At 36.8% G+C, this 12,846-nt stretch overlaps 1 protein-coding gene across 4 annotated transcripts in view; it reads right to left on the bottom strand.

Moving 5' to 3' along the window:
• MAP4K3 (mitogen-activated protein kinase kinase kinase kinase 3) overlaps nucleotides 1-12,846 on the bottom strand; it is a 201,002-nt gene that overhangs the window by 71,945 nt on the left and 116,211 nt on the right. For all 4 annotated transcript variants that reach the window (XR_008289566.1, XM_027033607.2, XM_027033608.2 and 1 more), the window contains 4 exons: nucleotides 7,427-7,482; nucleotides 6,775-6,822; nucleotides 2,805-2,847; nucleotides 1,014-1,086 (listed from right to left, as the gene is read on the bottom strand). Coding sequence is in view for 3 of the 4 variants with exons in the window: in XM_027033607.2 (XP_026889408.1) it covers nucleotides 1,014-1,086; nucleotides 2,805-2,847; nucleotides 6,775-6,822; nucleotides 7,427-7,482 (220 nt within the window). In the remaining variant the exon portion in view is untranslated. The remainder of the gene's footprint in view (nucleotides 1-1,013; nucleotides 1,087-2,804; nucleotides 2,848-6,774; nucleotides 6,823-7,426; nucleotides 7,483-12,846) is intronic.

The following is a 12,846-nucleotide window of genomic DNA, read 5'->3' as shown; positions in this document are numbered from 1 at the left end:
TGGAAACCTATCTTTTATATTGAGTATAGTGCTATTTCTCACCACTAAAGCATACAAGTCTCTCAACACTGGGAGACTTGCACACCTAGCAAGGCTAAATCTATATCTCATAGACCTGACTTAAAAAAAAAAAGTCACATGCTTTGTATGTCCGAGTTCTTTAGAACTAAAGATTGCGCTTTAGAGAAACACAACCTGGAAAATGTAGTTGATGTATTATGGGTATAGTTTACATTATTAAGATATAACTCTAATTAGAGAGCCACTCAAAGAAAAGGCCTTGGTCTTATGGCAGGAAAGGAAAAAGGAAAAAGGAAAGAAGGAAGAAAAAGAAAAGAAACAAAGAGAAAGAAAAGAAAGTAAAAAAGAAAAAGACACTCGTAAGCCTGAAATTAAAAGGTTTAACGTACATCTGTGTTAATTTTGAGATTTGCCATTCAACAGATGTTTCTGATTAACTGAGGAACTGCCAACCTTAGTCACTCTGGACAAGACATTCCATTCTGTTCTACATCCCTAGAGTTCATGTGGGAAAGACATGATATATATATATAGAGAGAGAGAGAGATGAAGACAGAGTGTGTTCCAAAAATTTACTTTGCCTAATTCATAATTTCCCATGTTCTGAAGACAGTTTCACTCTCTGGTGGGTAATAACATTAGAGTTTTAATCTCTGAAGCTGCAGTTGGAGATCAGTAATCATCAACAAACATTTACTAAATATGTATAAAAATCATGCTGGACCCTACAGAGCAAGCGAGAGTTCTTTTATAGCAAGGTTCCCAAAAGCCATTATCAATCTTTTTAGAGCTTCTTCCACTTAATGAACATGGTAAAATATTCTTTGGCTGTGTATCCACAAGTGTACCCGCCTACACTGCGTAAGCTCTTGATGATCTTCTTAATCTGTTTTAGTCTTAAAATTTTTGACCAGTGTTATGTTTTCAATAAACGCTGTATTCAATAATGACAGAAAAACAAAATGTTAAATTATCAATTAAAATACAATTACCAATATGGTGTACCAATGAAAGATTTCCGTTTGGCAATTGTAGCTGTAATCTGTGCAGATACTCCAAAATCAGCTATTAAAAAAAGAAGAAACATTTAGGGAAGAAAACTGAGGGAAGGTAAAATGATTTACAGTAACATGAGAAGAAACATTTAACAATTATTTTCATTAAACTAATTTCACAGAAACGAGATATTCTTAAATATCACATTAAACTTTTTTAACTTTTATGGGTTAGCACTAAAATATCACTAAGTAGTCAGGGTGTATTACAGCCAAATAGATTCTCATATATCCCTGCATGAATCAGATGAAAACAAAAGTCAATGATTTTGATGAGAAAGAGAGAGCTGAGAAAATTTAACCCGCCAGACTTAATAATATTATAATTTCAAATTCTCAGGACCTGAAATTCAAGGAATATCACTGGAAGGGACCTTACATAGTCATATATTCCATTCACTTCCTGCCATACTCATGATGACTGACATCAAACAAACCAAGAATCTACCGGCAAATCTGCCTAGCCTGAAAAGACACCCAAACAGAATGTTCCCCAAAATCTTACCTTAGCAATACTTTCTAATCCCAACACCAATCACTAGGAAATTTGTTTTTATGCAGGACTTGTTGCTATTCTTTAAGTATGTTGAGGTCTAAATATTTTCTAGTTTTTTAACAGTCATTTCTAAATCCTTATCAATCAACGTTTTATATATAGGATTTCTGTCAGTAAGGCACATAATATTAACACAAAATATTAAACTGCTGATAGAAACTGTTCACTAAGACATCAATAGTTAGATAAATGCTTTTTTCATCTTTAGAGGTAGCTCAGCAAAATTTTATTATGTAAGTTAATTATCAGATAGATACTTTTATATCTGATCAGTCCTACTGTAGGCTATAATTCAAAATAGTTTTATTCATGCTTTTATAAAATAAATGGTTTTTGAATGCTGATTTGTCTTATAGTAATATATAATCCAAAATAACTTTCCTATTTATTAAACTCTTCATTTAATACCTAACGTCCATGATTCTGTTTATAAAAACTACTATACTATACATGTTCCCAGTCTCAAACTTTCAAATTAAGTTATTATTTAGGTTTGGAACTCTATTTTAGTCATAACCAAAAGTTATAAAAGGTACAGTTTGAAATAAAGGAACATCCAGCATCTAAATTACATCCTTATATTAGTAATATTGTTTTTTTTTTTTTTTTTGAGAGAGAGAGAACAAGTGGGGAAGGGGCAGAGGGAGAGGGAGACAGAGAATCCCAAGCAGGCTCCGCGCTGTCAGTACACAGCTCGATGTGGGGCTGGGTCCCACAACTGTTGGGATCATGACCCGAGCTGAATCAAGAATCTGACTCTTAACCAACTGAGCCACCTAGGCACCCCAACTATATTTAGTTTTAAATGCTAATGTAAAGGATGTAGGATTTTTGGTGTTATTGATTTTTTGGCTTTTGTTTACCCTGTTTTTTGGTTACAAGGCAATTTTGTACAAATTTCTTACTAAAAGTCACATTCCTCAGGTTACAGGTGAAAGAATTCCTGAAGAATTACTATTTTGCCATATCTTTGCAACAAATCTGTCATATGTGAAGGGCGGACTCTATCCCCATGTAGGAGAAAAGGAAACAGAAACAGGTTACATATGCCCCACAAAGAGATTTCCACCTAAAAATACACAGATGCTGAGGGAAAAACTAATCTTACAGAGGCAAATAAAACTATGTTCTGGAATAAATTTGCTCAAATGACAAAATTTTAATTTACTTACCCAATTTTACATGACCATTATCCGTTAACAGAATGTTAGCTCCCTTCAAAGTGAGAACATTTTAGTTAAAGTAAGAAATTTTTTATCAGACAGCACATAATTGATCAAATATACGTATATAAAATGATCACAAGTGGCAGCCTTAGACCTAGAAATACTTAAAATTTAAAGTATGCCCAATTAAAGTGTTAAATTATTATATTTGCAGGAAAACTTAGGGTCTTTTAAGACAATTTGACTATTCTTATAAAATGTTCTACCTTGCAAAACGCTGCTATTAACACAATATGAATGTTATTATGAAAATAATGTATTAGTTTTCATCTGTTATATTCTTACTGATCAAACATTGTGACTGCCCTAAAACGTGACCTAATACTGGCATTTTCATTTCCTGTATTACATCTTAAACTTGTTACTTCCTGTTCTAGGAGTTCATCATCAGTTGAACCACTGCTGGTGCATAAGACTGAACCTTGCTGCTTACTCATGAGGCTGTCTATCTTAATGTGTTTGCCCACAGTTGAGGACCACCCAGAATATAAACAACTAGCCACAGGCCCACCGGATTAAAATGTCACCTGGCTGCATGACTGTGAGATAACAAAATATACACTGGTTTCTACCCCCCGGTTCCTAGCCCAGTTCTCCTGAAAGCCCTGTAATTTCCTAAGTGACAAGAGCCCTAGGAGCATCTTTTGTTCTAGTATATGCTTGCAGACCCTGGTTCTTGATGCAGTGCTCCTGAAACCTTTGTAATTTCAGGGGTCACAGAGTAGTGTCTTCTGTTCTAATGGAGCAACTCTGGGTAGGCTCCTGGATGGCTCCTGGATGAGGACTGATCACTGGAAAGACCAAGCCATGACTAGAACTTCAGAATTTTCAGCCCTGCCCCCCATTCTCTTGAGAAGGGAGAAGAGCCAAAAATGGAGTTAATGACTGATCACGCCTACATGAGGAAGCCTCCATAAAATCTCAATGGTATGGGGTTTGGAGAGTTTTCGGGTTGAATTACACACAGAGGCACTGGGAGAGGGGTGTGTCTGGAGAATGCACGGAAGCTCCATGCCCCTTCCCACAAACCTGGCCCTACACACCTCTCCCATCTGGATGTTCATCTGTATCCTTTATCATATCTTTTAATAAGCTGGTAAACATAAATAATTCCCTGAGTTCTGAGAGCCACACTAACAAATTAACTGAACTCAAGGAGGGGGTCTTTGGAACCTCCAATCTATACAGTCAGTTGCTCAGAAGCACAGCTGATAAACTGGGCTTGAACTGGTATCTGATGTGTGTGTGTGTTGGGGGAAGGGACAGTCTCATGGGGCTGAGCCCTTATCTGTGGGATCTGATGCTCTCTCCAAGTAGACAGTGTCAGAATTGAGTTAAATTGTAGGACACCCAGCTGGTATCACACTGGGGAAAAACCTGCAGACATGTGGTAACCACCAGGGTCAGAATGAAGTGTTCTGTGTAAGTAGTAAAGAAGCCTCAGGAAAGAAGCATATAGTTGGAAAGAACTGGGTTTTTCCCCCACACAGAAAGGGAAAAAAAACTCAGTTTTTCCCATTTCAATGGTAGTAGCATTTTGGCCACCTCTACTTCCTGATCTGAGCTCCAAAAAAGATGATAAAACCACTACATCTTCAATAAGCCCAAAGGTATAGAGACTTTCTAAATTTTATTTTTTGCCTTTTCTGTAACTTTTAAATGAGCAAGCAAAAGTAAGCAGGCTAAATCTTTAGTCCAAGGTGCCAACAATCATGTAATTATAGGCTAACAGGAAAAGCACTAGGAAACCGGCCCCACCCAAAAAAGAGGAAGCCATAAAGAAGACTGTACCCCCTGATATTACTGGGAATAATGGGAGAAACAAGAAAAAGAAGGGAGAAGGGACTACAGCAGGGATTTTAATTTGATCTAAGCCCCAGCGATCTAGATGTCTGCCACGGTCCTCAGTTTGGTCTTTGCCCAGCTCCAGACTAATTTTCCTAAATTACAGTATATATCATATTACGTGCATCTATGGCCTCTGATGCTCCCCTCTTCCTTCCATCCTTCCATCTCTCTCTCCTTGAGCAATCAGGTACTATTTTATGTTCTAGGGTTATAGTAATAAATGAGAATAAGCTCCATCTCTCATGAAGTTTACAGTGAATAGGAGAGAAAGAAAATCTAAAAATACATGCACACATGAATGAATGAATGAATGAATGAACCAACAAATGATTCAAAGCCAGGAAGAGGGAAGTACTCTAAAGCCAAGTAAAAGCAGGAAGAGAAGGCCTTTCTAAGGCAGTGATGTCTGAGCAGAGATCTAGATGAAGTGAGGGTGCAGAGGCATGCCAAAGTCTGGGAGAAAAACATTCCAGGAAGAGGGCACAGCAAATACAAAGTCTTGGTGCCAGAATGAGTCAACATACTCCAAAACCAGCAAGCTTAGTGTGGCTGGAACAAAATGAGTAAAAATGGAGAGGAGTAGGAGATGAAGTGAGAGAGAAAAGCTGGGGCCAGATCATGTAACACCTTACAGGCAATGGTAAACAAACAAACAAACAAACAAAAAACCCGAAAACAAACATCTGGATGTTATAGTGAGTAACGGGATGGTGGTTTATAAGCAGAAGAGTGACAAGCTCTGATTTAAAAAGATCACTCTGGTTGCAAGGTGGAGAAGGACTGCAGAAACACACAAGAACAGGAACAGGGAGACTGGTTAGAAGGCTGCTGCAGAAGTGCAGGTATTAACAGACCGATGGCTTAGACCAGGGTAGAAACAGGGGTGATGGTCACACTCTCCCCAGCTGGGCTCAAACTCTGAAGTCCATCACACAATTCCTCCTGGAATCGAGCACAAAACCATCCGGCTATCCCCATCATATGCTCTCTTCTCTTTGATAATATGGCACAGTTTTTATATTCCCTAAAATGACCCCACACTTTCTGACGTCTTCATTTTTGCTTACATTGTTCCCTCTGCTTGGAAGGCACTCCAACCTCCATTTCTGACACAAATTTATCAGTCTTTCCAGATCATCTATGTGCTGATGACACAGTGCTTTTAATGCACTCATGTTATATACTTCTCCCTATGAACTCCAAAGCTCTTTGCTTAGGTCTTAAATGGCTTATGAAAAACACTTAAAGTAAAGGATCTCAGCAGATGATCTGAGAGTTCACTGAAATTTCATGCAAAATATGAAGGCATATGCATGAGGACATGTTCTGAAAAGAGAGTCCATGGCTTTCATTAGAGACTCAAAGAACAACATGATTAAGAAAAAAAATATTAAGAACCTTTATGCCAGAGAAAACCTCAGAAAATAAAAGGGGGAGAGAAATAGGAGAAAAGATGAATGAGGAAGAAGGTAAAAGAAAAATAAATGAAAGAAAAGAACTAAGTTGGGGAGATGGCAGTATCTTTAGAAAGAACCTCAGGAAGCCCTGCCCAAGCACCCTGGTTTACCGCGGAGCTGACCCCAGCATACCCAGTGCACCTGCTCTCCTCTGCCAGTTAAATCAGATCATCAGAAGATGTTACAATTGAATTTATCCATTTTGAAACATTATTAATGATAGTTCCTTAAGACTACCAAAGTTTTCTAAAATATTCAAAGTATGAAATGTTGTAAAAACCCTAACTTGATGGAAGCTAAGGACTTAATTTGCAATTTACAAATAAATAGAGATAAGCTAATACGGGTTACTATAACACTAATCCATAAATGTATGCTGTAAACAAGTGAATTTTGTGGCAAGTGAATCACATGTCAACAAAGTGAATCGTATCTCAATAAAGCTACTTTAAAAAAGTAATAAAATTCTTAAAAGTATCACTTAATTTTATTACAGTAACGTATTTCAGGTAAGAAATTCATCAGATAGACTAAGACAATATTGCTCAACAGTTTGGTCCGAGTATTTAAAAATGAAGAGAGGGCCATTAGGTTAAACTTATGATGTATACCTTTATATCTCTGTGCATTTTTCCTTTACTGTGAAGATAGTATAATCCCTGGAGTTTCAAGAAAGAAAAAGAAAAAAAAAAAACAGAAAAATTAACAAGACTTTATTTATTACAGAGAATACTTTGGGATTTAAAGTGATCAACTGAGTAGCAGTTTCTGTTCTTTATTTACTCATCACAGATAATCTAGCAGTAATCATTAATTTATTTTACTGAAATAGCCTAAAAGAAGAATCAAGAAAATGAAAAAGGCAAAGTTCTGTTGGAACCACTAATTTTCTTAAGACAATACTTTCCACTAAACTCTGCAAATAGTTTGAAATAACTTTTAAAAAGCATAAATGCAATTAGTATTAAAATGAGCTTCAATTCCCATAAGAGTGCTTAATTTTTAAGCCTTTCTTTGGTATTCAGAGAAGTATAAAAATACGAAACAACAAATTCACAGCACTTAAATTTGAGGAGGTCATATTGTCACACTGAGGCTTTACAGTGCTTATCTGCAAATAAAATTTGAGTCTACTAGACAATTAAAAATGTGTTAATATACAAGAATTTACCAAATTAGATGTTCAATCCTTACTTTACTTAACAGACAATGCACAATAATTAAACAGTCTAATAAAAAATGTTAAATCAGCACTGGATTTACCTGTAGTGTTTCTCTGCTAACATATGCAATTTGCAGTTCTGACAGAGGTCCCGTTACTGTAAGAGAAGAAAATTTATATTAATGAAATTAGTCAAAGCATGTTTTTCAGTAAATGCCAAAGTTTTTACAAGTTCCACTAAGCAGTAGCCTTAATACACCTAAAAAACTGTACTAAAACATAAGCTTCATGAGGGCAACATTTTTTAAACCTGGTTTTTTCAGTGTTGTATCTCCAGTGTTGAGAACGGTGCCTGGCAGGGGAAAGCTGCAAACAAATGTTGTGGAATGAATAAAAGACTGAAATACTCTCTGAAATTAATTATATTTTCATTTTTGTACCTTGCTGATCAATATTACCTCTTAAATGTTAAAAGAAATAAATCATGGCCTAGAGGTTTAGCTAGTTTCTTTTTTAATGTTTATTTATCTTGAGAGAGGAGAGTGTGCACACATAAGCTGGGAAGAAGCGGAGAGAGAGGGAGACAGAGAGTCCCTATCTATGCTGACAGCACATTAATATATGATCATAAACATATATATAAACATAATATATGTTCATAAAGATGCAATCAATAGACAAATTTGGAAAGTAAAGGTCTCTTCCTTACCCAAACTATTACTCAATAATACTCAGTAATTACTCAATATCAATAGTTTGGCCTAAGGTCTACCAGACAATCTTATAAAGAGACATTTTAAATAATGTATGTTATGCATCTCACACAAGATTATGAATGGAATCATGTTACATATACAATTCTGAAACCTGCCCTTTTCACTTACCACAGACACCTTTCCATATCAATACATGTAACTTAAATCATATTATTTAAATAATATTTCTCTGTGTGCATCTATCCACTACTGAAGACATTTAAGTAGTTTTCTCTTTTTCACTACTAAATCACTTTAGAATAAAGAAATACATTAGATGGGAGAGACTATTCTAAGAATGGAACTAAATTCCAGTGGTGGAATCTTTTGCTAGATAGTAATCCCATATTTACCCAAACTTAACAACTTTGTAAAAATGTTTACTTTGGAGTACTTGTGGTATTTCACAATTGTGGAAGAGAGAAATGTATTTCACTTAGATTCTACTGGAGCGCCTGGGTTAAGCATATGACTCTTGATTTGGCTCAGGTCATGATCTCACGGTTTGTAGGGTCAAGCCCCTGTGTTGGGCTCTGTGCTGATAGTGCAAAGCCTGCTTGGGATTCTCTCTCTCTCCTTTTCTCTCTCTCCCTTACTACCCTTCTCCCTCTTGTGCTCTCTCTCTCTCTCTCTCTCTCAAAATGAATGGATAAACACACACACACACAAAAGTTTCCATTGAGGATAAGTCTGGGTCTGAGTGTCTGAAGACAAGCCATATAACTAATTCTTATGGTTTGTAAGCCCACTCTCATTCAGTAAGATGGGCATCCTTTAGATTTCTGTTTCCACAGTATGGCAAACAATCTGAATACCCTGAAAATAACACCTACAAATGACAGAAAAGAGTATTTTAAATAATCTTTTAAATGCCTAGCTAAGTTTGTTAACAGTAAGAGACTTTCCCAGGAACCAAAATCAAAGAGGAAATGAAAATCAGAATGGTAAAAATGTGAAATATTCTAGCCGTCTCTAAGGGAAAGGCCAATCTTGGTAAGCTGGGGTGTTGATTTTATCCCCTACAGGAACACAGAAGAAAAGGCCATAGGTCTGTAGAGGCAGAGATAAAACAAATATCCCCACATAACCAGAACCCTCGAAGGACTACATCCTCATTTTAAAAGGGTAGCCAAGCACAAGGAGAAGACTCAGGATTTTGTGCCATGGCCTGGGATCTGGATAGGGGAAAATATCTTCTCCTGATGCTGTCACCACAGGCTTCTTGGTCATTCACGTTCAGGGTTCAGATACACTGGATACACTGATGTCTTGGGGTCACAGGAAAAAACCCACTGTGGAAGGATATACTCTCAAAAGCCACGTATAATTCCCACTGACGATGATCTCAGAACTCAAAATTATTAAATAAATGAGAAAGCAATTCGCCATAACTGACATGAAAAACTATGGAAAATTGTTAACAATATTAAACAGAAATGAAAATGCTCAATGGAGGAGAAAATGCATTATGCTGGAACAATAAAAGGTTCTAATGTTAGTTCTTCAAAGAAAAAGTAAACAAATGGAGAGGAAAAAACTCATGAAAAAATGTAAATTCAAAATGTATCCCCGCCCCCCACACACACCTGTGGTGGTTTAAAATATGTCCAAGAATTCTTTGATATTTCCCCCTCAAGAGTTGGAACTTAATTCCCTTCCTGAGTATGGGCTGGACAGAAACGACTTGCTTCTGAAGAACAAAATATGGCAGAAGGGCCAGCATATGACTTCTGCCACTCCATCATAAAAGGCTGTGTGGCCTCCTCCCGCTCTCTGGAATCACTTGCTCTGGGGCGGGGCGGGGCGGGGGTGGGGTGGGGAGGGGGGTAGCCAGCCACCATAATGTGAAGACACTCAAGCTGTCCCATGGCTAGATCCACAGAGCAAAAAATTGAGACCTGCCAACAGCCATAAAGGAACTGAAGCTTTCTGTCAACAACCACATTAAGTGAAACCACTTGACAGTAAATTCTCCAGCCCTGGTCAGGCCTGGATAACTGCAGTCCCAGCTAACAGCAACGCTGCAGCTTTATGAGAGAATCTGAGCTGGACTCACCCAATTAAGCCATTCTTGAATTCCTGACCCTCAGAAACTGTGACACAATATTTGCTGTTTTAAGCTGCCAAATTTGGGGATCATTTGTTATACGGCAATAGACAACTAATACAGTTTTCTCTTTTAAGATTTAAATTTAAAAAGTCATATAGAGTGATGGAATTAAGAGCCGTAAAACAAAATATAAAAATTGGTTTAATGATACTTTAGAAAGCCGAAATAAAAGAGGGAAAAAAGCAGGCATTACCCAAAAAAGGGCAAGTTCTTTACAAATTTTGCAAGACAGATCAATATGGTTTGTAGATACCTATAAAAAAAGCAAAACCCCACAAGCATTAGGGTTATTAGAAAAGAAGAACTTTCTCTTTTACTAGATAAGGTAACCCAAGTTATTACACTACTCCCACAGAAGGACAATGTGATAAAAGAGAGAGGAGAGAAGAGAAAGAGAAATACAGGTATATGTCTTATGTGGCTGTGTAAGCAGAGAGCGCTGCAGACTACCCGAAGAGGAGTACACACATCTCCACGAGGAGGTCATTTGGTAGAAGTCAGGGTGCAGTCAAGAGTGAATAGAGAGACAGGGTCTGGGGTTCTTTGTATAATCATGTAAATCCCTCGCATGTACATTTGAGAATACTCAGGGCATTGCAAACGATCATTTCTCCCGTTGACCCAGCTGATCAGTTTAAATCAATCAATATTAACAAATCCATATTACTTTGTTACTTCCAACGTTTGGCTGAAATGGAAATAACAACAATCACGACAAAACTATTTCCGTAACTAAACTGGTCCTCTTGCTTCTTCCTGAAGAAAGCAGAAGAGATGCCTAAGGCCATGCATACATACTATCTGGTGGAACTACTTGACAATTGGAGAAAGGCTTAAGAAAGGGACGCTTAAAACTGAGGTCATAAAAGAATGAATGAAAAATTACAAGAGAATAAGACACAAATATAAAATGAAGGGAGGGGCACCTGACTGGCTCAGTAGGTTGAGCGTCTAACTTCAGCTCAGGTCATGATCTCACGGTTCCCAAGTTCGAGCCTGGTGTCGAGCTCTGTGCTAACAGCTCAGAGCCTGGAGCCTGCTTTGGATTCCGTGTCTCCCTTCCTCTCTGCCCCTCCCCTGCTCATATTCTGTCTCTCAAAAATAAATAAAAACGTTAAAAAATTTTTCTAAATGAAGGAGACTTGAAATAGAACCAAGTAATTTCTAGAAATGAAAAATACAGTCACCAAAAATTAAAACCTTATGCATGTACTAATCACAGCTGTAAAATCCATATACTATAGGAGGGTTATGAGTATCCTCAGTGCTCTACTGAAGGATTAAACAGTGCAAAATACAAGGTTGAGTTTAAGAGACACAGAGAAGATTTAATGTATATCTAATTGAAATTTTAAAGGAGAGATCAGAGAGACTGAGGTAGAAAAGATTTTTGAAGACAGAATTACTGATAATTGTCCACGCTTGATGAATAAGTGAAATCCTCTGAGGTAAGCACTTTAAGACCTAAGCAAAAAAAGGCAATGCAAATCCGTATTTAGATACTAAAAACACCATAAATTAAGAGAAAAAAAAAATCTTAAAACCAATTAGAAAAAGGTTGCCTGAAAAGGATCAGTGTATAGTGAGAGAAGAAGATACTACAGAAAAACTATAAAAGCTAGAAGACAATGCTGACAGCAAATATCTGTCTATGCCTCTTACACGACAAGTGAAGGGTGAGGGTCAAACACTGAGAGTTCAACCACTAGAAGACCTAGTACAGAACTTTAGGATGAAGGAAATTAAATGAGTAAGTATGAGAAAAAATAGTAGACAAATTAGTCCAAATTAAGACAACAAAAAGGGAAATAGCTTTTTGACTTCGGAAGAAATCACAAGCTTCCAGACATACTGTGTGTTCTACAATGCAAAATAATGCCACATACGTCTCACTTTTCACTGAATCTTTGAAATCAAAATGTCATTAATAAAAAAGTTTCTCACATATAAAGAACAGTTGTACTTAATACAAAATATACTCAGAAAAGAAAGAACTTTTCATAAAGCAGAAATGTTCTCATGTTCTTCCATCTGGCTTTCAAGTCTCTCTGTATCTGACCCCATCCCCCAAATACACCCCCCACATCAATAAGAGTGATGTTACCCGTCACACCTTCACATCACTGTACTGCTGTTTCACCTCCTAGAATGTACTTGTACCTCTTCTTTCTACCCAAAGTTTATGCATCAATTGAAAACCCATTTTCCTCATTAAGCCTTCAAAAACAATTCCAGAAAATCTATCATTTCCTTTTTCCTATTCCAACTGTAGTTAGCAGTACTTTAAAATACTATTATGTCAATCTTTATGGTAAAAGTAAAATGTATACCAAGAAGATACAGTAAAGTGAAGTGAGATGGAGACAGTAAAATTCCTACCCAAACAGTCTGTTAACATCTGTTTTATTACAATCAGCCTTCAAAATTACTTAAGAGGCCCTAACGGGAAAATCTGAGCCAAAATCCCATATAAAGAAAAATGCAACCTTTTCCAAAATATTTTCTCATAAAATTGACATCTGACTTATTAAGACATTACTTTACATTAATCTTTAAAAAGCACATCTCTAGTAAAAGAATAAACTCTGCAGCTTGTGACAATAACCCATTAACAGAAACAGAACAGGACAGGGAGAGAAAGAAAAGACAGTAAACG

Source organism: Acinonyx jubatus, chromosome A3, assembly GCF_027475565.1.
Source record: "Acinonyx jubatus isolate Ajub_Pintada_27869175 chromosome A3, VMU_Ajub_asm_v1.0, whole genome shotgun sequence".
Taxonomy (NCBI): domain Eukaryota; kingdom Metazoa; phylum Chordata; class Mammalia; order Carnivora; family Felidae; genus Acinonyx; species Acinonyx jubatus.
The sequence above is the reverse complement of the archived record's forward strand: the minus strand, read 5'-3'. Positions and strand labels throughout refer to the sequence as shown.